Genomic DNA, 27,366 nt, shown 5'->3' with positions numbered 1-27,366 from the left:
GCGGGTCCTGGTCCTGCATGACCAGAAGTCACCTCCCTGGGGCCCTGCTCAGGTTGCTGTGGCTTCACACGGCCAAAGCTGTGCCCCTTGCTGGTGGCCACGCCCCCTTCAATTGCAGTTCCAGAGGAGTCTGTGGTCATGGCTGCTGCCTGGGGCGCCTGGGGCATGAGCCCGAGCCCAGTGCACCCTCCACCATCCCTCCAGGGGTGACTCTGCCTGCTCTGTCCAGGGCAGGGACGTCCCCTGCCCAACTGCGAAACTCCAGCTCCTCTTATCCCCAAGGTTCCACTCAGATCCACCATTCGCCTGCCCTTTCGCCACGTCCAGTCCCCAGAACAAACACAGAACCATTTCTTCCTCCATCTCCCACGCTCCACCCAGCCTCCCTTCCGCCACTTACCCACACGCTGATGCTCTGCCTAGTCTGCCTCACCACAGGCACCCCACTGTGATCTGGGCACAGTTCAGGAGGAGGGGCACAGGCCTACGGAGCTCCACACGGGCCATCCTGCACGCTGTGCCCACAGCGTGGCCCTGGGCAGCGCGTCCCCACCCCGCCCTGCTCGCGGCGGGACACTCACTCTTCTTGCCATCCGCATCATGATGCATCTTCCGAGCCAGGATGCCCTGCTTGTAGGTGGGCACGGTGGGGTCCTGAGCCAGCTGGAGGAAGGGACTGCCCATCTTGCCAGGCGGAGATGGCAGGGCCTTCTCAGGTCTGTCTGTGTCTTCGGCATCCCTGGCAGGCAGAGAAGCAGGCTGGAAGAGCTGACCAGGCAGAGCCCACCAGGAATACCCGCTGCCCCCAGGGCCTCAGCACCCTCTCTTTTGCTGGGGAGATACATAGGATCCTCGTTCAAAGCCAACCATCAATTCCTGGAAGTAGTGCCACGGTCAGCCCTCCTTGCCTCTGGCTTCTCCGAGACCAGGGTCTCCTCTGCCCTCCCGGAGACTGGCCCAACACTGTGCCTCTGGCTCCACCCCTCCTCCAAAGACAAAAGAAGGACAGACCCAAAGGCAGGAGCCAGGGACAAGCAGGGGAGGGGAAGGGGACTCTCACTTACAGAGCCCACTCGAGCTTCTCACTCCGAATAGACCAGTAGAGGGCCTGGAACGGAAGCAGAGGGACCTCAGGGCTACCGGGCCTCACTCCATCCGGCTCACAGCTAGGGGCAGGCGTGCTGCCTGTCCCCGGCACCCATCACAGCTGCCCTTCTTTGATTGCACAAGGACCCACCCACCTGTCCATCCATCCACCTGTCCACCCATCTACCCATCCGCCCATCCGTCCATCCATGCAACAAGTTATTTATGGAGCTTTTCCTGGGTGCCAGACCCCATGCTGGGTACTAGAGGCATAGAGATGACCAAGGCAGCAAGTCCCTGACCTACCCAAGCTTGGTAAGGCCTGAACTAGTTTCCTTGAAGGGGACATGCATCACGCAGGTACCAGCCTGCAGAGGGATCTGACAGAGAAGGAAGCAGGCTGAATTGTGAATGATGGGCTAGGATTTTGAAACAACATAATGAGTAGTACTGATAAAGATGTATCTCACTAGCTTTGGTAGTCCTCCAAATGCCTGGCGAGGTGTGTAGCACACAGTAAGCACTCAACAAATGTTCACTCATCAGATGAACGGGCCAGAGATCTGTCTGGGAAGCAGGTACTGCACTAGGTGCTACGCTAAGCACTGGGTGAAAGTGATTTCATCTTGAGAAGGACTCTGTGAGGCAAGGAGCCTGGGAGGCCCAGGGTGCGTTGTCCCACTCCCAAGCCTGAGCTCGAGACTTTCGCTACATGAAACTTTGCCTTTCATCCACTCAGACAGCTAGTATACCAGTGCTTCTCAGATTCATAGGGGCAAAAATCACCCGGACCCTCGATAACGCATTCAAAGGGCCCCAGCACAGGCACAGTTCAGTAGGTCCAGGGCCGTGAATTTGCACAGTTAACCAATTCCAAGATGTCACTGATGCTGCCATGGCGCCAAAGCATCCTCTAGAGACTGCGTAGAGCTAGGCTGGAGCTCTGCATCCGCCTTGGGACAAGGAACCAAGGCCCAGGCCCCACGGGGTGGGGAGGGGAGCCCCAGGAGGGGGCCCCTGCCACACCTTCAGCAGCTCCTTGGGGAAGTTCCCGCCGTCCCGCAGGCCGTTCAGGTTGGTGATGAAGTCCTGGCAGCTCATGCTCTTGCCGATGTTCTGTGGTGGTGGAGAGAAGCGCAGCACCTGAGCACCCCACCCTGACAGAGTAAGCCCCGTCGTCACGGGCGTGCTCCCAGCTCCCAGACCCACCTGCCCAGCAGGCCGCCCGATTCCCATCCCCTCACCCTCCCCACCGCCCGAGGACCCCCAGGCCCGGGGCTCCCCCTCACCTGCCCATGCAGGTCTGTGTTCAGGAGCATGACTGCGCAGGTCAAGGTGTGCACGGAATCTGCCCCGGAGGAGAGGAGAGGGCGGTGGAGACCTGACTTCCTCCTGCGCCCACCGGGGGCGCCCACGTCTGCGACCCCCATGGCACCCCGCAGCCGCCCTACCTACTGAGGGGAAGGCCCCGGGGTTGCAGTGATGGAAGCGCCTGGAGAACTGGTAGAGGATCCGCTCCCGCTCCTGGGTCTCCCCGCTGAGCACCAGGGCCTGGAGGAAGCCCCTGCAGGAGGGCCGGGGTCAAGGAGAGGCGGGCGGGGTGGCCGCAGACCCCCTGTCCCGACAGCCCCTCCTCCACAGCCTCCCAGAGAGGCCCGCAGGCAGTACCGGAGGGCTCGGTCCAGGCTCTGGCCTCCAAACTGGAAGAAGGACAGGTACTCCTCAGCCACAGCCCTGCTGAAGTCGTCGCTGCAGAGGGAAAGCGCGTGAGGGCAGCCTGGGCAGGCGGGCTGCAGATGCCCAGGGGCCAGGCCCAGCCGGGCTGGACCGCAGATCACAAGATGGCAAGGGGCGGCCGGGCTGGCCTCTCCCCGGCACCCCACCCACGTTGTAAGTTCTGGGGTGGGCAAGGGGCTGGGGGCTCTGAGAAAGTCGGAGGGTGTGCAGCAGAAATGATCCAGTCAGGACGAGAGGCCGCCAGGGACTGGGGCAAGGCCGAGGGTGGGGTGGGGCAGAGCAGGACAGGGGTCATGGGAGGAGAGGCAGAGGAAGGGGGCACCGCACGGGGAAGGAGGGGAGAGCCATAGAGGGGCCCGTGGGCAGCTCCCCGTCCTGCCTCCCCCTCCAGCCTTGCCCAGGCCCAGAGCCCTTACGTCTTCTGCAGGTGGGCAGCCACCTCGGACTTGCGGAAACCCTCCAGATGGAAGAGGCGGGAGGCCAAGTTCCAGGCCGCCTTGTCAGCAGTCCCAACACCATTAGCCAGCTTGCTCCCGGCCAGCGTCTTCTGGCCTTCCTCTGGGGAGTGTGCTTGGGGCATAGGGCTCTCAGGAAGCAGGCAGGAGTCCTGGGCCAGGTGTCCATGCAGGCCAGTCATGGGAGGAGCCCAGAGCTCAGGGTTAGAGCTGGACCCAAGGTCAGCCAGGGAGAGAGGGAGCCACGGCCTGCGGGGCAGGAAGTGTTCGTGGATTCCACAGGGCTGGGTGCCCGCTGGGTGCCCCACACTTCCCAAGCTTTCTCACCTGGAGCAGCAGGTGCAGCCCTTCCAGGTACCCAGGATCTGTCCACCAAGGTGGGTGGAGCGTTTCACCTGAGCCATGCCCGTCCCCAGCCCCAGCCCCCACCCCAGCCAAGAAAGGCCATGACTGGGCTGAGAACAGGGAGCTAGGCTGGCTCTGGGATGGTGACAAAAGGAGTCAATGCAGAGCTTCCAGTCTCCCCTTCCCATGCCTGGCCGCCCTCACCACAGGGAGACGGGCGAGTGAGCTAGCCAAGTGGCACCAAGCCCACCGCCAAGACTCTGAGAAGTCACTCAGTCCCATCTCTACCTGGCTCTCCCACGCGCCCTGCAAAGTCACTACCAGGTGTGGGCGTCTGGGTCATGTACATTTGCATGAGCAAGTCAGCAGAGTCACTGAGATGCACAGAAGGAAAATGTCATCACAATGTGCAAACGGTCACCCGCAACCTGAGCACTGATTAGACTCCCCTGATGGCCCTCTGCACCTCTCACAGACAGGTTGACTCTTTGCTGATAACTTTTCTGCTTCTTGAAGCCCCTAAACATCCCATAATGCAGGATAAACATAACAGAAACTGAAAAGTGAAAAGGCAAATCTTGCAAAAACATGTAGGATTTCACAAAGTCCATGAAGGTGATCCTGGAAGACTCCAGAAAGTCACTGACAGATGGGGACTGCAAGAGTTAGTCCCCCAGAAAACTGAAGAGGAGGAAATAGAAATAATGACACAATTTTCCAAGTAAAGAGAACTACATGAATAACCAGCTAATAAACAGCCGGGCGCAGAGGCGAACACCTGTAATCCCAGCGGCTTAGGAGGCTGAGGCAGGAGGATCGCAAGTGTGAGCCCAGTCTCAGCAACTTAGCAAGGCCTCGAGCAACTCAGTGAGGCCCTGTCTCAAGATAAGAATAAAAAGGCTGGGGATGTGGCTAGTGGGTAAGTAGCCCTGGGTTCAATCCCTGGTATCTGCCACCAAAAAAAAAAAAAAAAAAAAAGTGATCTTTAATCTTTGTGATCTTACTATGACAGTGGCATAAATGAGAGAGGCCACCAAAGCTGTGTCAAGGAAACTGAGCTTCCTGCACTGAGTCCGACACAAGACTAAATAAATTTACTCATACGATGCTTAGCCAAGATGGAGCCATGCACCAAGTGAAAGCCCAGCTCAATTTTTTTCACTATCTATTTGCTATGAAGTTACAGTTGTCATTTCAGCCCGACCTTCTTTTGCTTTGGGTTGGATTAACTCATCTTTGGTAGTTCCAGCCTCCCTTTTTGGAGGCTGAGATTTCTCCGGTCACCGGGCCTCTGAACAGCCCCACGGCCGGGCAATTACCAGAAGCATAAGGAAAACCATTGTGTTCTTTGTGCTTTTGGTTTCTGGCACTGCAGACATCTGTCAGCCTAATCCAAGCACAGAGATGGGAATGGGGCTGACCGGCCACGTCTGCCCCTTCTGGTCCAATAAGCCCCTCTTCAGCCAACTCCCCTGCTGAGTTCCCAGGAGCCAGGAGTCTTGATGCAGCCTCGGGGGCTGGTAGACAGCCAGGTCCGCTCCCCAGGTGGCCTACGCCCACCTCTGACCACAGTCTTGAGGTCACCATCCCGCGACTGAGCCCTTCACTCAGTCCGCAGCGGAGTTCCGCCGCGAGAGCCAAGCCAGCAGCCCGGCCTCGCCTCCCAGGTGACTCTCCCAACACTGCTCAGGCCCGCGCCATCTCCAATCCCTGCGAACTGCCCTCCCCAAGCCCGCCCTGCCTGGTCAGCTTCCCTCCACACCTCCCCGCCTTCTGCCCCCCGGCGCCCAGCTGTGGACACTCCCCACGGCCAGGCCTCTGCACACTTCCGCCTCCCCCTGTGGCCATGAGTTCCTTGTGCTTTTAAGCCGCAGTCTCCATCAGATCTCTACTAACGCCCACTCCGACACCTGACGCGACTCGCACAGCGCAGGTGAAGACGGTAGTAAGGATCAGTGTGCTAAGTATTCTCCAGGCTCCATCCAGAGTAGGGTTTGGGGGTTTTGTGGCTTTTCTTTTCTGTTTTTCTTGCCTTTTCCCCCCTGGTGCTGGGGATGGAGCACAAGCGCTCTCACCGCTGAGCTGCTTTACTTATTTTATTTTGAGACTCACTAAACCGCCCCAGCTGGCCTTGAACTTGCCGTCTGCCCACCTCAGCCTCCCGAGTAGCTGGGATCGCACGCCCAGCTGTGCCCTAGGGTCCTCTTAATGCAACAACACCGGGAGCCCGAGCCGGTTCACCTGAGACTCACCCCTCTGCAGAAGCGGGGTCCTCGCCGGGCTCAGCCCCCGCAGCCGCTGGGGTCCTGGCGGCACCTTCACACTGGGCCTCCTGCCCCGGGTGTGGAGCCTCCCCCACCACCTCTCTCTCCAGGGAGCTCGGCTCTGCCCCATCCGACTCCAGAAGAGGAGAGTGTGGAGCATCTAGTGACCACTTGGGAAAAGGGCCAGGGCTGTGGCGCTGGGGCGACGGGCTGCCCTCCGGGGAGCTGGAGGGGCTGGGCCTGGGGCCGAGGCCTCTGCGCTCAGACTCTGGGCTCCCCCAGGGGCCAGGGGCCAGGATGCAGGGGGCAGGCTCCTGGGGACGCCTGGCATCCCTTCCACCTGAGGAAGAGCAAGGAATGAGCAAGCGTGGGACAGGCGGCCCAGCCCAGCTGCCTCCCTCCCTGGGTGACTCTGCTAGAGCCGGGCAGCCTCGTCCTCCCTCGGCTGTGGCCTCTCCCACGCAGGGAGCAGCCACCAGGACTCCAGCCCCATGGCGACTGAGGGCCCCAGACTTTGCTGAACCAGTGAGACCCAGGCATCGGGAACGTGGGCCTTGAAAACCCCTTTACGGATGATCCAAGTCTGCTTGGCTCCCACGCAATACGATGAATCCAGGAACCACCGTCCGCACTCGGAATCACAAAGCCTCCCACCACCAGACCCCTGCCTGCGGTCTCACCTCTGTCCTGGGAGATAGGGGGCTCCGGGGACCAGGGAAGACCCTCCTCTGCCTCCCAGGCCTCAGGGGTGGGTGGCGCCTGTGGAGAGACACACAGCTTTCCCATGGGCCCCGGAGACAGCGAGTGGGAAGGAGGGGAGAGGAGAACGCTGGGTACACGGAAACCCCTCCCTCCATGCAGACTCCCACCCGGAAGGAAGACACAGGCACCAATCTGGGCCCTCAGCTCCAAGGAGGATTCCTGGATGGCAGAAGACCCCCTCCTAGGAGTGTGGAGATCAGTAGGTCCACATTCCTCCTTCACAGGTGGAGAAGGTGAGGCCCAGAGAGGGGAAGTGACTTGCCCAAGGCTGCACAGGAGGTGTGGCAGGGCTAAGGTCAGATCCAGGGTGTGCTGTCTCCCAGCTCAGTACCCTGTCTTCAGCTGGTGTGGCAGGTGAGGCCAGACCCCACTGGTCTTCCAGAGAAGCCTAAGAGAGATGAGGGGAGCAGAGGAGAAGTTTGGCAGAAGGACGCTGTTCCCAGGACCCCATGAGCCTCCTCACTTCACAAGATGGCCCCGCTCAGACAGCACCTGCCCTAGAGGGGCTGAGGCAGGGGAGGGTGGGCTGCCAGGGGAGGCAGGCCCCAGCTCCGCATGCAGTTCCCAGGCTGCCTCCAGGTCCCAGGGCGCACCTGCCCCAGGACACAGACTGCCCGCCCAGGGCCCGCCTGCCCAGGGCTCCTCGGACCCCATTGTTCTCTAAGAATGGAGGATTAGGAAGTCAGCCTCCTCTGCCACCTGGAGCCTCCTTATCTCTGAAGTGAGGCCTGGGTGACATCAGGGTCCCCTGCCATTGTCATAGGAGCCTGATCCACTGAGGATGGTCAGTGGAAGATGGTGCTACAAGTAACAAAACCTGAAATTCCTCAAGCTGCCCCTCTGTTAGGGGCAGAGGTCGCTGGCTGGCCTCTGGGAGCCTCGGCGTGGGGGCAGCCTCGGCGTGGGGGCAGCCTCGGCCTGGCCTGGAACCGGGCGTGGAGGAGCTGTCTGTTCTCCAGATGTATCTAGACACAGCCCCGGGGGTGAGATGGAGACTTTGTGGACTAATTACCATCGTGTCCAGCTGACATCAGGGCACTGATAAAACTTCCCATGACTCTGAAGGCCACGCTGGTGCTGGTGGTCAGCAGAATGCCTCAGATAACCAAAGGGCCCTGCATCGTAAGAGCGCTCTGGGCCTGGCGGCCCCTGGGGCAGCCCTGGGACTCACCTGGCCCTCCTGAGTGGCAGGCACCGAGGCCCAGCAGGAGGGGTGTGGCTTGTAGGAAGGCACAGGGAATGGAGGCGTGGCGTGCCCACTGGTCGCCGTGGCGCTGTCCCCCACGTCTGGCTCCCTCCCCAGCTGCCAGGACCCTGTGCCTCCTGGCAGCAGAGGCTCCGGGGTCTGCGGGCTGTCGGGCCTGGTCCTCGCATCCACACAGGAGTCGGGGAGCCCCCAGGAAAAGCATTCCCCGGAGGCGCCGGCGTCCGAGCAGGGGCTCTCCAGGAACAGGGGGTTGTCGAAGAACACGCTCTGCTCCTCGTCGCCCCACTCCGGGGAGGAGTCTGCTGCTCCCTCCCTGGGCCAGGCCCGGTTCTCCCCTTCGGGCCCGCTGCTGTCTTCCCCAGAGTCCTCCTCCGCTGCCTGGCTGGGACACAGGCCCCCGTGGCCAGGGAGGCCTGGTGGGGACGAGGGGAGGCAGCTCCTCAGCCCAGCCCGGAGCCCCTCCGCCTTCTCCAGCTCCTCTTCCAGGTCCAGGACGCACATCTGGGCCTGCAAGATGCCAGCCCAGAACACCACCTGGGCCGACGAGCTCTGGTTCTGTCGCGGGCTCCCCCTGGGACAGCTGCCCGCGTGTGCGGGCTCCACGCCAGAGACCCCAGCAGGAGCAGCAGGCCCGGTGGACTCAGGAGAGCCCGAGGCCCAGGCGTGTCCCCTGCACGGTTCAGGAGGGCCTGGCTGGCCGCGCGTCTCCCTCTGGCGCGCTCCGGGGGGCTGCAGGCCGTCTCCCAGACAGAGGCCGAGCAACCCCACAGGCGGCGGGTGGTCTGGGAGTCCGCTGTCACCCATCACGCACGGAGCTCAGGCCACGCGGGCGCCTCCAGGAGAGTCGAGGTTCACCATCCCCTGGCGCGGAACAGGGGCTGTGCTGGCCACGGGGGCCGCCGGGGTCCACCTCTGCCCTGGAAATGCCCAAAGGAGCCCATGTGAGAGGAGCACCAGGTCCCGAGGGCCTGCGTGTCTGAGGTGCCGGGAGGGAGCACAGCCCTGAGCCTGCCAGCGAGACAGTCCTGCAAATGCTCTCTGATGCGCTGTCCCCAGTGGGCACCGGGCAGCACCTGCCCCATGTGGGTCAGCCAAGGACAAACTGGCTGGGGGCACTGTGACAGCAGCGGCCAGTTGGAAGAAAGTGCAAACCAAGTGCACAGGAGACACGGAGGCCGGGGAAGGGAGTGGCCTGGCAGGAGAGCGGGCACCGCCAGAGGCCCCAGCCTGCCTGACCCTGACTGCCCAGGGGCCTGTCCTTGGGGCTGCACCATGCCCAAGGCTGCCCCCAGGGCCGCGCCCAGGGTCTCTGTTCCTTGTGTTCTGTGAACAGCTGTGCGGTGGTGGCGGCAGGAGCCAGGAGCTCCCCACTACGCGCAGCCCCAGCTCCTGGAGGGAGAGGTCCTTCTGCTCACAGGGCTGGCCACCTGTGGCCTGGGGAGGAGATGCTGGCCTTCTGGGGGGAGGTTGGGGAAGCGTCCTGGCCACGTCCACCGGGAGCCGTGTCCACCCACTCAGGGCGCGTCCTTCCTTACCAGATGCAGCCACGACTTCACTGGCGTACCCCAGGAGCACGCGTTCACGTGTGCGCCACACTTACAGCCAGGAGTGCGTCAGATACCCAAGAAGACAGCCCCTTCCACCTGTCCAGTTAGCCAAGCCCATCCCCAGCCTCCGCACCGACCCGGACACCTGGAAGGCCAGCAGGCACCTGCTGTGCCCTGTTTCACAGGTGAGGGAGCCCGAGGCTGGCTCAATGTCCCAGCTGAGAATGGAGGCCAGGGCTGACCACCCGCCCTCCAGTCCATGGCTCCCCGGGCCCTCCCCTGCTGCAGGAGCCTCCTTCTAACACAGAGCGGGTACTGCCAGATAGCCTCCCCAGCCCAGCCTCCCATAGCACCATGGGAGGCTGTAAGAGGGTAGGGCCAGACCTGTGAGTGGGCCCTCAACAAACCAGGGGTGACTTCTCTGTGCCTGGTGGTAGACAGCAAGGGCCTGGCCTCTCAGTCCCCTCCCTGCTGATTAGAGCTGAATGACGGCCAGGAAGCACCTCGGCCTTGTGGGGCCGACTCGGAGGGGAGCTGGGGGAGTCAGCCTTCAGCCCAGGCCAGCACACCACTGGCCACCAAGAAATGCAAACCCTCAGACCTCGCATACGAAGGCCAGGCAGGGCCCACCTACATTTAAGGCCACCTGAGCCAGGGGCAGTGGCACAGACCTAAAATCCCGGCGCCTAGGGAGGCTGAGGCAGGAGGATCTCAAGTACGAGGTCAGCCTCGGTAACTTAGTGAGACCCTGTCTCAAAATAAAATTTAAGGAAGGCTGGGAGGGAAGCTCAGTGCATAAAGGCCCTGGCTCAATCCCCAGTGCTAGGAAAAAAAGAAAGCAAGCCCAGCCTCAGAGAAATGAGGTAGTATTAACAAGCATGTCAGTTTCTTAATCATCTTCCAAGTATTCTAAAACTTCCTCAAAGACAGAGTCCCCGCTGGCTGTCTGTCCACCTCTGTTCCAGCCAGGTACCTCGCTTTGAGCAGAACACAAATCTGGGCTTGCTGAGAAAGGCCCTGGCCAGCGGGGTGTCCTTTCATCCGCTGCCAGCGCCCTCCCTCCCGGCTCCAGACTCCACAGCCCCGGCATCTCCCTTCTGACCCACTGGAAAGGCAGAGCCAGTTCTCACACTGCTCTCGCATCCGATGCTCTGAACCAGACTGAAGGACGCGGCCTTGCCCACCACGCTTCTGTTCAGCGAGGCCTCCACCGACTCTCCATCGCCCTGTCTCCGCCCCACCACCGCCCCAGGTCTGAGGGGCATTCCTGCAGCCTTCCTCCACCCGCCCCCAAGAGCGGCCGTTCTCCACCTCACTGCTCCCGGGTAAGAGGCTGGGGCAGTCCTAATTCCAATGGGAAGGGTCATGTGGGCCTTGGGCCCTGCCAGAGTTCAGATCTGCAATGTCCCCAAAGTCCCCAGCTTGGTGCTACTGGGAGATGGTAGAAATTTTAAGAAGTGGGGCCTGCGGGAGGTCGTTGGGTGACTAGGGGTGGGGTTGTTGATCCCCAGCCAGGAGGGTAACAGTGTAGACCCCATGTGCTCCTGCCCTGCCCCAGGCCCAAAGCACAGGCGCGGACTGAACTGCCCAAGGCAAAGGCGCCGATCAATCGCGGGCTGAACTTCGAGCCAAGTTAAAGCTTTTCTCTTCTCTTCTCAAGTTGATAGTTCTGGGCATTCGCTCCAGTGATGGGAAGTGACCAGCATGGACCCCTGGGCACCCCTGGGGCACAAACCTCCCTCCCCAGGCCTGCTGGGGGACAGTGACCATATGACAGCCAGAGGAGAAACAGTGGCCTGCTGTCCTTCCCTCGGGCTGAAAGCCCCTCGGGTACAGGACAGGTCCTGGAGCTAGAGGGTGGGAAGGCCCTGGACTTGGAGAACCCAGCCCCACCGCCTCCGGGCCAACCCCAGGCTGCCTCCCATGCACCCCCTCCTGGCTGAGACCCGCGGATCTGTGTCCCGGGCTCTCCGCACACCATCCCTGCCCTCCTCCCACCGTCCTCTCCAGCCCTGAGCGTGTGCCAGGCTCCTGTCTCCGGGGGCATCATGGCACTGACATCAAGTCACGCAGAACAGTTTCACGAGCCAGTGACGGGACTGGGGACAGGGGCAGGGCAGGCAGACAGGCGCCCTGGATTTCTACAAGGTCAGAGAGCCCCACTCGGCTCCTTTGGTGAACGTGCACGTTGGCACACGGTGTGGGAACGAGGGGCGCTCAGGGTCGCGTCAGTGGCCGTGCGGACGTCGGTGAGTGGTGGACTTGCCTTCCTCAGAGAAACCCAGTTTTCAGAGGGGGAAGTAAATCAGAGAAGTGTGAGTACTTCTCAGAGACCAGAGAGAACAGAGATCTCTGGGGCCTGGAGAGTCTGAAGAGCCGGCAGAGGAAGGGGGCTGGGAAAGGAGGGGACCCCCCCCAACGGGAAGGAGTGGCAGGTGAGAGGAAGATGGCGGACGGCGTGCCTGGGGGAAGGCAAGGCTGGACTGCGCCAGGCGGGGTTCCAGCCTCGCTGAGACCAGGGCTGGCCTCCCCGTCGGGCTCCTCGGGCCACCAAGGCAGGTCTTGTCTCCCAGCTCCCTGCCGTCTCACCCGTGTGGCTGTCTGTCACCCCCACTCCCACCCACAAAGCTCCGGGGACCCACCTTCACCCTGTGGGTCAGTGGATCTGAAAGTTACGGGCGAATGCTAACTTGGGAAGTTCAGGTCCACCCATGAGAGCGCTGGGGTTCCACAGTCCACTGGGAGCTGGTCCTCCTTCCACAGAGACCACCCCACCTGGGCAGCACACCCTCAAGGTTGGGTTGCCAAGGGGTAGCCATATCAGGAAGCCCAACATCGGGGAAAGCCTGTGCTAACAATTTACTCACTATCAGAAATTCAGAGTAACTGGGTAACCCAGCCCCACAGGGAAGGTACAAATAACGTCATGAAGCCCCTGCCGTGTGCTAGCTTTGCAGCCGCCTCTTCTCTCTTCCTAACGACCCCGCGATGAGACACGCAGTGACATCCCTTCCTAACGAAGAAGCTAAGGCCCAGAGAGGTTCTGAAATTTGCCCCAGGTAACTCAGCCAGTAAGCAGGGGAGCAGAGGTCTGAACCCAGGTCCGCAGCTCTCCTAACCAGCATCCTCTTCCCACCCACAAATCGACCCCCTTGGACGCTCATGAGGTTTGTGAAGGGAAAAGGGCTTCCTCCTTCTTTTCTTTTTAAATTCGTCCCTCCGTTCTGGAGGGTGTGATCACCTCTGATGGCACTGAGGTGCCCCACTGGTCACCTGGGTGAGGACGGAGATCAGCCTTTGCTTCCTGGAGGTGGAATGGCCCCTCTTCGGCAGAGGCAGGCCAGGAACCCATGGCTTACGCCTGCATCTAGGATTTTGCTATTTGACATGTTTTTCCCAGGTCCAGTGTTTAGTAAAAACCTCTTTTGAGATTTCCTGTGTCCAGTACTTAACAAAACGGGCAGGCAGGGTTCAGCAATAGAAGAATCTGGCACCTGCCTTGTCCAGTGGGTTCTGTCTTCTAACATAAAGTGGCCCTTTGCTTTGCTGAGCACTGAGATGGCGCAAGAGGTTCCAGGATACATTCTGGGAGGTGTGGCCTGTCTCTGCAGAATCCAGGACAGAGACCTGGTGCAGTGGGCAGCGGGCAGCCAGGGGGCTGAGGTGGAAGAGGGGACAGCCCCACTCTTGAGCTCACAGAGGACCTCCAGGGGAGTCGCCCTGGGAGAAGGGTGTTTCTCCTGAAAACACAGCAGGGCCAAGGAAAGGATGCCAGGGACCAGAGACAGAGTCCCTCCACTCCCACCCGGGGCTGGGACACAGTGTCCTTTTGATCTTATAGGACAGGAGGGAGCCCAGGGGACACTGGATGGTACTTCTTATCAGTGGTTCTGTTCTTCACCCTTGGCTTGGGGGATAAGCCTAGGACTCTGGCTGAAGAATGGGGAGGCCCAGGGCAGGATGCAGCTCCATGGTGGAGCACCTGCCTAGCACCTAGCATGCCCAGGCCCTGGGGACCGTCCCCTGCACACAAAATCAAAAGGAATGGGAAGGCCAGGCACAGAGGCAGGCAGACAGCCTCCCCCGCTTGGACCTTGGCCCACCTGCTGCCCTTTGCCCACCTCGGGGTCATGGCGCCTGGAGGCTCACAGTGAGACTCACAGCCGAGCTCCACGCCACCTGCCCAGCCAGGTGACTGAGAGGCAAATGTCACCTGGTTCCTTAGCTGTAAGTAAGGGACGACGAGGGAGTGCAGCACCCTGCAGCTCTGCTACCTGTGGGAAGGCCTCCCAGCGAGGACGCCAGGCCTGGCCCCTCGGAGGAACCCGGTCCTGCCCTGCTGAACCCCGAAGCCAGAATGCCCCAAACAGCAACCCGCTCCTGGTCGGCCTCAGCCTGTCCCACAGTCTGCCTTCCGCCTCCGGGAGGAGTCGCTTCCTCCGCCAGGAATGCATCTGCCTCTCTTTCTAAGCTTCCCGACCCAGCCAGCCATCTTCCTTCCCCCACCCGGAAGTGTTCTCAGGCCCGTCCAGGGCTTGGGAGGTGGGCGGCCCTGTCCTGCATGGCCCTGTCCTGCGCACCTGCCAGGGTCGGGGAAGGCGCCTCTGCTGGAGTCCCTGCTCTGGAACGCAGGACGGAGCCCCTGCCTGAGTGGGACCGGAGAGCTGATCTGGGAGGCCCCACATCCTGCCTGTGAAAGGAGCCTTCATGCAAATGTGCACAGGAGGGCGGAGGGACAGAGATGGGGCACCTGGGCGGAACCAGCCGGCTCGGGAAGGGAGCAAAACAGGTGGGGGAGGAGGGGGTGGGTGGGTGTGAACCAGAGAGCCCCAGGACACCTAGCGCTGTCCCCTCGCCAGAACTCTGGTGCTCCCACGCTGGGTGGCTTCTCAGCCATAGGAGGGGCCATGAGCAGCCCCGGAGGCTGGGGGACGGGCCCAGTGGGGCCCAGTCTTTCACGCCTGGCTGAGGCCCCACTCTCCTGAGGGGGACTTATGGTCAGCTGAGGACAGGTCGTCTTCCCAGCCTCCTAGCAGCGGGACTTCAGCCTCTGGAGTAAGGGGCAGAGGCTGGGGCCTTCCCTCCATGAGATTCCATTGACCTTCAGGGTCACAAGTGGCCTTAGACTGTCTCGGAGGGGACACTGAGAGCGTTCCTCTTGCACATCAGGACAGTGGCCTAAAACAGAGAAACCAGGCAGAGCGCTCTGCCCTACCCTGAGCCTCTGGGTGGGGCCCGAGACGCAAGGCGAAGTGTCCCCTAATGTCGGAGTCGCATCTCCAACCCTACAGCATCTCCAGTCCTACAGCAACCGCACCCAGAGCCGCCCCAGGCTCAAGGCCAGGGCTTCCCTCTCTGGGCGTCTACCATCAGGGCTTGCTTGGGGCCTCAGCCACAGAAGTCCCTGGGGCTTTGGGAAGGCTCCCTCAGCCCCTGCGCCCCTCACCACTGCACACCTCTGGGGGCTCAGGGAAGGGCCATTGTGGGTGGGGGGGGGGGATGGCAAGGAGGGAGGGGCGGGAGGTCCAGGCGCAGGCCAGGTGCACGCAGTGTGTGCACGCAGTGTGTGCACACAGCGGGCCCAGGCCCTGCCCACCTGTCACCAGCCCCCATCACAAGGGCCCCACATTCTAGCCCCCTATCCCTCTCAGCTCCTCCCCAGGTGGGTCCCTAGCTCACCTCCGAAGGCCCAGCAGTGGGGAGCCGTCCTGGGCCCCCGAGTCCTGGGAACACTTCCCGTCCAACAGCCGTCGGCCCCACAAATGTGGCGGCTGGCACTTCCGACTTCCGCTCTCCTCATCGCGGTGACAACACCCCTCCTGCTCCCCAGGGCTCCCCCGGGCTCCGCACCTCACACTTCCTGCCACAGGCCAGGCCTAGGCACCCGGCCGCAGTGCCTGGGCCTCACCCTCCACCCGCTCGCTGGAGGCCCTTCCCACCATGGAAGGCCTGGAGAGGGAAGGGGAAGGTACAAGTCCCTCCGCCTCCTCCCCACAGGTCGGCCAGCTCCCCAACCCCAGCGCAGCCACCTGCAGGGCACCCGTGGAGACAGGAAGGTTCCAAGACAGGCCACTCTCTTTTCAGCTTTTAACATGACATTTCAATGTTTGCATGGCTGCTGCTCAAATCACTGGTGAAGATGACACCTGACACAATTGCCTTCTAGTTACAAAGTGTCCCCAACCACTCCTCCAGGGGTTCTCCCACCTGCTTATGAAGCTTCACTCTAAAACAGATCTGGAGACAAGCTCAGAGAAGTTAAGCCACCACCCAGGGTTGCACAGCTGGGGAGTCACAGAGCTGGGTTTGAACTCAGAGCCTCTGAGCACAGAAGCCAACCCCTGTCCTGTCCTTTCCCTGCAGATTCTTGACATAGAGGCTGAGGGGGAGCCACAGCCACGGTCCCATTCTCTTCTCCGGCTACTCTGTCCACTTCTCCAGCTTCAGCCCCCACTAACCCCTCTGGGCCAGAGACCCCACCGCACCCTCAGCTCTAGACCTCAGAGTCCACCTGGCTGCCCAGGAGCCTCTTCCTCCAGCAGGTCCACAGGGGGCTGCCTTCAGCCCCAGGCCACCTTGTCCACTGTTGAGGGGCCCCATTCTGGCCACGCCCTTCCTCGGGGCCCTGGAGCCACGCGCCTGCTCCTCCACCGCTGTCTGCAGCCCTGACCGGGACGAAGGAGGCCAGCAGGGGCCAGCGGGTGGACAGGACTTGAGGCCGTGGCCAGGTCTCCACCCTGGTGAACTTGCAATAGGGGAGGGGGGAAGAGGCGGAGGTGAGGCCGCAGGAGAGGCCATGTTCACTGGAGGCCCAGGTTCTAGCTGAGGCCTGGCCTCTGGGCTGCCGTGAAGGGAGGCGGAGATCAGGGGGCACAGGACAGGCCTCCCCTCCAGGACAGGTCTTCGGGCCTCACCCTGGCTCCGAGCCCCCGGGGCAGGCCTGTCTCACAAGCCCCTCAAGCTCCGTGAGGCAGGCCTGGCTGCAGCTCCTCACAGCCCTCCTCCCGGGCCCAGGCCCGCTCCTGCCTGAGCACCCCTTCGTTAGGAGCCGCTCATCAGTGGGGAATGAAAGCCCAGGAGTCTGTCCGCAGGAAGCTTCCAGCCCGGTGACAGTAAGCGAGAAGCTGAGGTGAAGGGCGATGCGGCTGGGGACAATGACAGAGGTCGGGCAGGCTGTCCAGCAGGAGGGGCAGCCAAGGGGGCGGAGGGAGCTGCAGGTCTCGCTCTTGCCTGGGATGGGAAAGGTCTCCACACGTTCAGAGAACAGGAAGCAGGCCCAGTGGGAGAAGAGGGGCCTGGGTCCACAGGGCCGCGCCCGCCACGCCCCACCAGGTCTACAAAGTGAGCCCAGGCGCCCGCCCAGGTGGGCAGATGCCAGGGCAGGAGGCAGCCATGTGTCTGTGGATCCGTTTCTAAGAGCATCTGCCTGTGGTGTGGAGGATGGCCAGCCGGTAAGAGCAAGGAGACTGTCTCACCAGCAGAGGGGGCCTGCCCGGCAGGGCCAGCGGAGGAGGACAGGCCTGGGACTCGGGATGCACACACAGGACGCTGTACAGACGTCCTGCTAGAGGGAGGCGTCAAGGCAACTCCCAGGATCCAGCTGAGCCGCCCCACGTGTTAACGGAGACATTTGCAGAAATAGGAAGAACAGGGGAGGGAGGCCCAGGGCTGGCCCAGCGACCTACTGGCTTTGAGCTAGTTGACATCTTCAAGGCAGAACCCGAAATCACACCTGGAGCGAATAGAGTGTGCGTGACCAGCAGAAAGGTCATCGCAGCCAGGGGTGGCAGAGCCCACCAGGGCGGAGGGGACCGTGAAGACGTGAGCGAGGGAGCGCACGTCGCTGGGACTCTGCCACGGGGGAGCTGCTGCAGGAAGGGGCTGGCTTCGTGGAAAGCTACTGCACAGCAGAGGGACGAGAGGCGGACCTGAAGGATTGGGAGGGGTCACACCAGGCTGGAGGGGCCACGGGGCAGGAGCCGGCCGTGAGCGGAGGACAGGCCACTCCTCGCCCAGGCTGCGTCCCTCAGGTCCAGCCGCCCCGGCCATCCACAGCACCCTGCTCCTCAAAGCTAGGCAGGGTCACCAGGCAGGATCCGCGCCCTGACCCAGGCCCACTGGGTCCTGGGTCCACGGCTCCCCTTGACCGTGCATCTCAAGGGTGAGGACTGGGCCGTCCTGGCACCAGAGGGCCTGCCCGACCCATGTCCGATGAGCCACCTGGAGACAGACCACGAGCAACAGAACCGCCTGCCCTTGCCCTCCAGGCCGCAGTCGGCGTGCCCAGTGCGCGGGCGGTGGACTGAGGCTGCTGCTCACTCCAGACTCCGGGTGACCCTCAGCGCTGCAGCACCCAGGCTCCCTCCTGTCTGACAGGTCTCCACCTCCTTCCCAGGACCGCAGCGAGCAGCACGTGGCAGAGGATCCCCGGGGGAGACCAACAGGGCCCACAGTGCCAGGCACGAGCGGGCGGCTTCGGTGCCGGGTCCTCCCGCCCAGCTCCCGGGCTCCCTCCTCAGCACTCCTGGACCTCCCACCAGGACCAGAGGACGCGTGGCCCCCTGCCCCGCCACACAGACGGTGCCCGCAGCCCTGGTGAGCCACTTCCTGTTTGCCTACAGAGGAAGCTGCTCAGCAAGGTGGTGACAAGGTGGCTTCTCACCCGCTGAGCCAGGAGGGGGAGCAGCCGACTTCTGAGAGGAGCCCTGGGGACTTCAGCACAGACGGCCCCTCTGGGAGGCAGAGGGAAAAGAGCAGGGGCAGCAGAGGAAGGGGAACGGGCCCTAGACTTACACAGGACCCTTTCCTGTGGCCCCTGCCTGCTGACCCTCACCAGGCCCTCTGCAGCCTGACCAGGCTCTCGGGGCGCATGGGGGAGGGGCGTCTGAACCCACACCACAGACAGATGAGGAGACTGAGGGTCACAGCAGTCACACAAGCTCACACAGGCAGTAGGTGGAAAAGCTGGGATTTGAACCTAGGAACCTGACCCCAGTGAGGACACCGTCTGCTCTTCCCATTACCACCCACATGCTACAGATGAGTAAACCGAGGCAGCCCTTCTCTCCAAGTCAGCAGAGCTGCTACGGTGGTGTAAGCCTGAAGCTGTTTCCTCTCAACTCATCAGCTGACTACAGCTCTCAAGCTGATGGAGCTTAAATACTGACCTTCCAGGGGTACCAGCCACCTGGCAGGGGAGGAGGAGGCCTGAAGCAATTCAGAGGGTTCCGGAACCCCTGAACTTGACACAGCCAAAGTTCTTTCCCTTCGGAAAGCCTGGGTGTAAGGCAGCCAGGGCTTCCTTCTCCAGCTCTCCAGCCTCTGCAAGCCCAGGCCCCCAGCTGGCCACCCGCCTCCCTGCGTGTCCCTCTGCTGAGTTAGATGTTTACACCCCAGGGACCTCTGATGGTGGACTCCCAGGAGCCACGGCAGGGAGCCAGGGGTAGGCCTGAGGGGACAAAGCCACCCTCTGGAGGAGAGGTTGTTGGGGGCTGTGCCATGCTCACATCGGCAGTGAGGAGGTTAATTAGCATAAGCACACTCAGGTGATTTATCACTGGCCGTATTCAGTTAAGTCCACGCGCACAACACGTGCACAGGTGTTCCTGAGCACGCCTGCTCGGGCCTGCTTGTTTTAACCCTTGCTGTGATGGGGCAGCTGGCTCCTCGCCTGATTGCAACTGGCATGGTCCCGCCCTCCACCTCCTGGAGGGAATATAAGCGGGCAGTGGGCAGGGCCGCAACAGTAAGGAGCAGCAGCAGGCAGAGAAAAGTGGCAAGAAGAAAAGAAGCAGCGAGTAGGGGCAGCAGCAAGCAGAGAGAAGCAGTGCGCCTTTAGCACATACTCCTAGCACGCACCTTTAGTTCACAGGATGCAGGATGCACCTTCAAGAAGCAGCAGAACTTTAAGAAGAAATAGATCTCTGATAAGCGTAGAAGCCTCTCTTTCTCTAAAACTTTCTCTCTAAGCAAAGTCTCTCTTCCTCTAAGCAAAGCCTATCTTTCTCTCAAAGTCTCTCTTCCTCTATAAATTAATGAATATAGGAAAAATAGTTTATTTCCAGGCCCCTACGATAAATACCTGTGCAATTGTTGCCACAGGCGGCAACAAGAGGTCTCTTAGAGGCAGGACAGGGAGGAAGGGGAACAGTCCAGGGGCAAATCACTGCCCACCTCCCAACACGCAGGAGCACACAGGCTGGAGAAGGGCAGGAAGCACCAGCCTCCATCGCCGCACCTGGCTGCCCCACCCTAACTAGGAGGCTGTCTCCACCCTGCCACGCAAGCAGAAGAGCTGTGTCCGCAGGCGGGCGCCTGGGGGCAGAGCACCTGGACAGCCCTGGGCTCACTGCCAGCATGGAGGTCTGCTCTCCGGCCTCCCCTCTGGGCCTCGCCTCTGGGCCTCTCCCAGCTCAATGAGTTTTAAAGATGGGCACTTGCCCTGCGGCCACTAGTTGTGGGTCCACCCCTCTCACATGGGCAGTGGGCTGGGCTCAAGTTATTCACCCTCCACCAGAAGTCACCCACAAAACAGTTCCTGAAGTGCATGTGCGCGTGGTTACGCTCAGGCCTTCGATATCCAAAACCAGGAATCAGATAAACGGTTGGGGGTGGGGTGGTCACAAGGCCACGTGCAGACTCAGGCCCCCTCTAGAACCTTGTTTTTGAAGAGTATTTAGTGAGGTGGAAAGACACTTATAGCATATGAAGTAAGACAACTATTTGGCTATTCATATTTTCTCTATTTTTTAAAAGCTTGTTTATTTAGGCAATAAAAGAGGAAAACAGCCAATTGATAATCTGCATGGTGACCAAATAGGAAGTTTTAATTTCTTTATGCTTGTCTGAAATTTACCTAATTTTAAAAAATCATTATGTGTTTATCTTCAGCGAAATAATAAAGGTATTAGCCAATTAAATTCATTTAATTAACTAGTGATTGGATTCCTCCGTCCACACGAAGGCTGGCAGATCCTTTCACAGTCTCTTCCCCCAGTTGCTGTGGAGCCTGAGAATTACAGAGAGACAGGCGACCGGGTCCGGAGGGTGTGCACAGGTGGGGTTGGTTTGTTTTTGTGGCACTGGGGGTTGAACCCAGAGGTGCTGACCACTGAGCCACATCCCCCATCCTTCTGATTTTATTTTGAGACAGGGTCTCACTAAGCTGCCTGGGATGGCCTTGAACTCGCAACCCTCCTGCTCAGCCTCCAGAGTAGCTGGGCTTACGGGCGTGGGCCAGCAGGGCTTGATCCACTTGACCTTACCTGCCACCCGCTCTCGGGCATCTGCCATTGTGACCTCTCTGATGTTGGTGTGGGAACTGGCTTGGAAGCCGAGTTGGCATAAAAACTATTGAAAGGTGAGGACCTCGAGATTTGCCAGCTGCAGAAAGGAGCTTCCCGGAGCTTCCCTTACGTGGCTCCAAGCAGCAAGCTCTGGAGCACGGGCTGCCGCGAGTTCCTTCTTCAGAGAGTACCTATTCCCAGAAGGGAGGGCAGAAGTAAAGCCCACCCGCATCCCTTCCCAGGAGAGCTTTGGAGCCCTGCACAAACGTCACCAACGACGTGCTCTCGTCTGCTCTCCTGAAAACCCATCCGTTTTTCCTACAGAAACCTGTCTTCCCACAGAAGGCTCTGGCTGGCCCGGTGATGTGTCTTTTGCCAGTTTCATTCACAGGTCCTGCTACTAAGTCTAAGAGGGTAGAGGAAAGGGTACCTCCCGCCCCGTCTGGGAGCTCTCCTCAGAAGGAACGCTCTGAGCTTATCTAACATGGGCTGGACAAACTGCAAGAGGGACAGCAAACCTCCCATTCCACAGACGCCCACTGGATGTGAATTCAGAGGAAAATATTTAATGACATGAAGGAGAAAAGCTCTAGTATCCAGTGTCATGAGCAGGACGGGTAAATGAGCAACGCCTGGTAGAGCGCGATCTGACGTCTCCATCACTGGGAGACGCAATGGAAGTGTCCCCCATGAAGGTCTCAGCCCTGACAGGCCATCCGTCGTGGGGCAGGAGCCCAGTGTGCCCGAGGGGCAGGCGGGAGTTATCAAAAGGAACAGGTGTGCTTGGACGAGGCCCAGCAGGCAGGATCCGAGCAGGGCGACTCCCGGGTCACGCATTCTCCTGGGGTGACCCCGCTCAAGCTGGCCCCCAGCAACAAAGCCCCGAGTTCTCCAGAGCCCTCTCCACGGTCACCCTTGGGGGACAAAGGGGCAGCCTGACTGGGCAGCTCTCAGCAGGGACAGTGCTGGAGCCTCTGAGCTCCTGCCCAGGGACCTGAGCCTGCACACCTGAGCTTCCCCAGGCTGCCTGCGTCCTCTGCCTCTGCACGTCCCCAGGGCGTACCCCGGGGCTGCCCTCTGGCCTCTTGGAAGGCCGATGGCTCCTTGGGCCTCGCAGTTTGTAACACCCACGACTCTGCCCAAGACCCAGAACACTAGCAAACTGGTTTCGGGAGGGTGCTTTCCTGACCCCTCACCAGGGGTCAGGCCTGCTTGGAATGCTCGGGTCTCCCGGGCCGTCCGCCTGTCCACCCACTCCTCTCTGCCGGCCCCGGCTCCCTCTGACCTTTCGCACTCTTCCGGGGCGACTGTACTCCCACGTGTCCACCTCCCCCAGCTCAGTGAAGAGCCACAAACCGCTCTCCAGGCCAGAGAATCTCCAGCAGGACTCAGGCCTCACCGCCTGTGCAAGTGTCCTGAGCACCCCCAGCCCTGCCCCAGGCTGGCCCCTCCGGGCCCTCACATCTTCACCCTTCCTGAGGGCAGAGCCACTGCAGCCTCCCGGCAGGCCCACCCCACCCTGGCACGGCCTCTGACCTGGAGGACTGGGGGGACGCCCCTGGAGTTCATGTCCAGTCCCCCCCAATTCCCCACTGCAGGGAGATGGCTCCTGCCGAAAATCCTATGGCCAGAGACCCTCCACCCCATGCCACTTCAACGCCACCCCACGCCCCTCTGAGACCCTCTGAGACCCTCTGAGATCACCCACCTCCTCCCCTAGGATGACCCTCGCCCCCCACACCCTGAGCCCCAGCAGTCCATGGCCCGTCGCTTCATGTCCCAGCATGTCTTTTCACGCTGTCCATCCAACCCTCTCCACCACTCAAGGCTCCCCGGAACACCACTTCTCCAAACAACCTTTCTAGAACAATCCAACGAGAGCTGGCTGTTGCCCTAATTCCATGAGCTCCAGCTCCAGCAGTCCGACCATCAGAAGCCACAGGCGCAGTAGACACCTCACAGTCAAATACGTCTTTAAAAGCACTGTCTTGAACCGGGCGTGGTGGCCCACGCCCGTAATCCCAGCGACTCGGGAGGCTGAGGCAGGAGGATCACGAGTTCAAAGCCAGCCTCAGCAACTTAACGAGGCCCTGTCTCTAAATAAAATATAAAAAGGGCTGGGGATGGTACTCAGTGGTTAAGTGCCCCTGGGTTCAATCCCCAGTTCCAAAGATGAAAACCATTGACTTTAAAAAGTAGGAAAAAGTGTTGCTCTGTGGCACAATGCAAGTCGTGTAAGTTTAAAATGCATGCAACTAATTAGAACAAATAAAAAATACATGTATATAAATCAACACCGTATATTCTTCTAAAACATGACCAGTTCCAAGGATAGACCAATCAGAAAAAAACAGAATTCATGGGTACGAGAGTCGCGGGTGTGGACGTGAGGACTTTGTGAGGACCAGGGACCTGGGAGGAAAGACCTCTTATTCAATAATCAATAATGGAGACTAAAGTCTGATTTAACACATAGGCCAAGTGCTACAGTCACCCAAGTCCCCTGTGTAAAGGCTTAGTCCACCATCCATGGTGCTATTGGGAGGTGGTGTGGCCTCTAAGAGGGAGGAGGCCTTGTGGGAGGATTTAGGTCACAGGTGTACCTAAAGAAGATAATGGCACCGTAGCCCCTTTCTCTCTCCCTCACTTCCCCACCATGAGCTGTGCAGCTTTGCTCAACCACTTACTCCTGCTATAATGTGCTGCCTCACCACAGGCCCAAAACAACAGAGCCAACTGACCTGGGACAGAGACCTCCAAAACTGCGAGCCAGAATAAACCTTTCTTCTTTACAAGTTGGTTGTCTAAGGTATTTTGTTACAGTAACAGAAAACTAACATACGAAGGATATGAATAGTACATAGAAAGACAAATAGCTTAAAACTTATGTAAGACTCGCTAGAAAGAAATGCCCATTAAAACTACAATGTGGTAACATTTCTTATCCATCACACTGGCAAGACAAGAAGGTTGGTGATACAGTGAATTGGTAGTACTGTGGGGAATCAGCACTCTCACAAGTACAGAGTCATGTGCATCTTTGGAAAGCAGACTGGCAGCATCAGCCACAATCTAGAACACACATAACTTGCATTTATGTATAAACCACATTTATGAACAGCCACATTATGGAACAGTAACAGAAGTGAGAAAGGTTAGGTACAAGCAGGCTTAATGCATTTTGTCTATCATAGCAAACAAATAAAAATAGGGAAAAAAAAACTGTAAATCCACATGACTGGCTCCATAAACATGGTACATCCCTTCAATGAGATATTCAATGAGATACCCTTCCTGAAAAAGGATGAAATCCATCTGCATATTTTGAAGATGGATTGTTGAGAATGATTTAGCTACTTGAGTATTAAGTCCTGCTATTTATGCACCAGGACATAGCTCTTGGACTTCCCTACCTCCAGAACTAAGAGGAGCTAAGAGAACATTCAGTCTTTATAAATTTCCCACTCTCAGGTATTTTGTTATAGCAACAGAAAACAGACTAAGACACCAACTGCCTCCAGAACACTGCCCCCCGCCCTTAGCTAACTGCAATGGTGTGTGTCCCTGATCCAGGTGTCACAGGGTAGACTGGGGGAGAAAGAGTGGTGGGAACAGGGCTGACATCTAAGGCAGGCATGAGATGACAGCTGAGGGTTGCAACAGCCACAAGGAAACTGAGCCCTGGGTGCCAGGCTGGGCCCAGCCTGGGGCAGAACTGAACAGAACCTACCACTGACTCAGTGTGCACTGTGTACCCATGTCCTCGCCCGGGCCTGTGACCAGCCGTCAGAGGAATAAGCCACGAGGCCACAACTACTTTATAAAGGGATCTGCTGCATTTGTCAACTCTGTACCTCTCTAAAAGCTGGGCCAGCAGAAGGAACTGCCCTTGCTAGAAGCTCTCCAGGGAGACTCTTGCGCAGCCCAAGGTTGGCTCTCTGACGTTAAAACAGCATGGCGGCCAAGAGCCTGGCTCAAAAGCTGTGCCACCCAATGGCGAGTTTGGATTCTACACTTACCTGCCCTGCAAGCTTGGGCACTTCTCAGCACCCCTGGGTCCCTTTTCTCATCTGTGAAATGGGAGAGCAGGAGAATATACCTCACAGACCTGCTGGGAGAATTATTTGCTTTCCTGCACATAAGGTGTTTAAAGGCAGGTCTGGCAGTCACCATATGCTCTCCAGCCAGAATTTTCGCCTAATAAGATCACATAATTAGCTTTAAGACAAAAGGCAGGTTATTAGAATTGTTCCAGAAGAAAATCTCCAATTCCCAGGGTCTTTCTGGTCCCCAAACCTCAGGCTCTGCCTCCTACTGTGGTTCTGTGTGAACCCAGGAGGCATGCTGTCCACCTCTGGTGGCAACCCTGCTGCCTGGTGTGAACTAGCAGGCTGGACTGGGGTCTGCAGGGGGACTGGGACTCTGCACAGCCCCCGGGGGCGCCGTCTGCTTTGTGCAGGGGCTGAGCTGGCTTCTGCCTCCTTCCGGAGCTCTCAGATCCTGCTGGCCTCCCAGAGCCCACGGCCTTCACCCTGTCCTCCAGACATCCAGCTGGCTCAGGCCTCCCTGTTCCCTCCGGGTGCAATCTCCTCCCCCAGAGTCACATGGCTGCGTCCTGCCCTCATTCAGGTCTCTGCTCGAATTCCACCTCCTCTGCTCAGCCTGGGCTGACCACCCCCTTGACCACAGCAGCCCGGAACCCTCAAACCCTTATGCTGCTTTGCTCCTCATACCATTCATCTGACCCAGCATGAAAACCGTTGGGTTTTTTTGTCCATTTCTCCCCAAAAGAAAATAAGGTCCCAGCGGCCGGGGCGGCGGGGAGGCGGGGGCAGGTCTTGTTCACTAACGCACCTTTAAAACCTGGGCGAGCTCCTGGTGCATACAGGCCAGCGGTAAACACGGTGAGTGAATGAGGAAATGACTGACCAAAGGAGCCTGCAGAGCCGTCCCGAGGACCCCCAGGCCTCCGCCCCCGCTGCAGCCTTCCAAGCAGACACACTCTCAGGACTTCCAGAGGGCTCTCGCCACTCGCCCACCGCTGCCCCATCCCCTGTGGCAGCCTCCAAGTCCCCACAGAGGACGTGTCCTCTGCCTCCAGAGCTGTAGGGCCTGAGAATGGGCCCACTTCCCCAGCTCATCCAGAAGGGCCGCTGGCTGCCCTTCCTCGCTCTGTTTCACGGTCTTGTTTGCTTTCCTTTTGCTTTTGCAGCATTTATCACTCTCTGAAATAATGTGCTTATCTGCTCGCTTGCTCCTTTCTCTCTCCTGCACCCGCCTGCCAGTGACAGCAGTCCCCGGCGCCTACGTGCCTGGGGCCTGCAGCTGCCAGTGGAGGAGATGAACAAGGAATGATGCAGACTCTCCACCAGGAGGACATGCCACGTGGGCAGGGCAGAGTGAATCACGGCGCTGCAGCTCTCCACACTTGACCTCCCGTGTTTCTCAAGTAGACAGGTTCACAGACATCCAATTAATGGCTAATTACATTCAATCAGCTCTGGGCCTGGGGAGGAGCAAGCTAATGAGATTCAAGGGCAGGTGGAGCCCGGACTTGTCCAGGACTTCACTCCTGACCTGGATCGGCAGGCCGAGGACACTGGGATCAGGTGCGCACATTGGCCAGGCAGCAAAATCCACCCTGTGCCCTGGGTAAAGCCCAGAGGAGAACTCACATCCCTGCTTCCACCATCCTCCCACCGAAAGGTCGGCAGTGAGCATCAGTTCTAGGGCCAGAAAGGGATCCCAGAGAGGATGGGAGCTTATCAGCGGAGCTGACACTGGCTACCTCCCCAGGTCTCTGCTGCCTTCTGGCCAGACATACCAAGTGAGGCAGGGACAAGGGGACTGCCAGGGCACCCAGGGCGTGGGGAGAGCACACAGCTCACCCCGAGCACAGCCCTGCAACTCCCACCCAGCAGCACCAAGCCTGGTCCTGGCACAGGGACCGCTGTGGAGATTAGGCGCAAAGCCCTCTGGGGCGCTGGCTGGGATACTGAGCTCTGAAGGCTCCCTGCTCCCCAGCCGGGCTTGGAGCTCCCGAGCCAGGCCCAGACGACTCTCCCAGGGAGCACAGCAAGCCTTCCTTGTATCCCAGTACCCGCCATCCGGCTAGGCTGGCTTCTCACGGTCCCCTGCGCTCTTGACCCTCCTGCAACCTCTTTCCAGCTCCAGGCCCCAGGTTCGGCAGGGCAGGTGCTCCCTGTGCAAGGCACTGTCACTGTGGAGGGCGGCGGGGACACCCGATCGGCGGCCAGCCCTCCCCACGTGCCCTTACCCCTGTCCCGCCGGGCTCCTGCTCCCGCCTCCCGCCGGCCGGGCGCACCATGGCTTTGCGCCCAGGCGCGGGCGGACCCGGAGCGCTGCGGGCTGCTGTGCGGCGGGGCCGGTGCGCTCGGGCGCTGGCGGCAGGGACGCGCTTCCGGGAGGCCGGGCAATCCGGGCGGCGCCCGGCGAAGCCGTCGGACTGGTCTGGGCGGCAGCGCAGGGTCGGGCCGGCCCGGCAGGGCAGGGCCTCCCGCAGCGCCTGCCTGCGGCCTGCCCTGCGCCGCTGCCCCGCGAGCTGCTGGCATTCCTGGGCGCTCTCTGCTTTGTTTTTCCAGCACATACACCGGAAACTGAGGCCAGACCCAGATACGTGCAGGCCTGGGCCAGGGCGATAACTGAGAGTTCCTACAA

General features: G+C 60.0%; 1 protein-coding gene across 2 annotated transcripts in view; it reads right to left on the bottom strand.

Moving 5' to 3' along the window:
- Psd4 (pleckstrin and Sec7 domain containing 4) overlaps positions 1-27,119 on the bottom strand; it is a 32,326-nt gene extending 5,207 nt beyond the window's left edge. Inside the window, exons 1-12 of one of the 2 annotated variants that reach the window (XM_047522615.1) lie at positions 26,966-27,119; positions 7,821-8,773; positions 6,912-7,037; positions 6,568-6,646; positions 5,876-6,227; positions 3,240-3,527; positions 2,755-2,835; positions 2,538-2,650; positions 2,376-2,434; positions 2,113-2,202; positions 1,065-1,108; positions 582-739 (exon numbers count right to left, since the gene is read on the bottom strand). In XM_047522615.1, the coding sequence (XP_047378571.1) occupies positions 582-739; positions 1,065-1,108; positions 2,113-2,202; positions 2,376-2,434; positions 2,538-2,650; positions 2,755-2,835; positions 3,240-3,527; positions 5,876-6,227; positions 6,568-6,646; positions 6,912-7,037; positions 7,821-8,660 (2,230 nt within the window). In that variant the 5' untranslated portion in view covers positions 8,661-8,773; positions 26,966-27,119. Of the gene's footprint in view, positions 1-581; positions 740-1,064; positions 1,109-2,112; positions 2,203-2,375; positions 2,435-2,537; positions 2,651-2,754; positions 2,836-3,239; positions 3,528-5,875; positions 6,228-6,567; positions 6,647-6,911; positions 7,038-7,820; positions 8,774-15,082; positions 15,206-26,965 lie in introns of those variants that run through there. The other variant, XM_047522616.1, reaches the window with a different exon arrangement.
- Between the last annotated feature and the right edge of the window lie 247 nt (positions 27,120-27,366).

The sequence above is a fragment of the Sciurus carolinensis genome, chromosome 13 (genome assembly GCF_902686445.1).
Source record: "Sciurus carolinensis chromosome 13, mSciCar1.2, whole genome shotgun sequence".
Lineage (NCBI taxonomy): Eukaryota > Metazoa > Chordata > Mammalia > Rodentia > Sciuridae > Sciurus > Sciurus carolinensis.
Note: the sequence above shows the minus strand (reverse complement) of the source record. Positions and strands in the feature narration are given on the sequence as shown.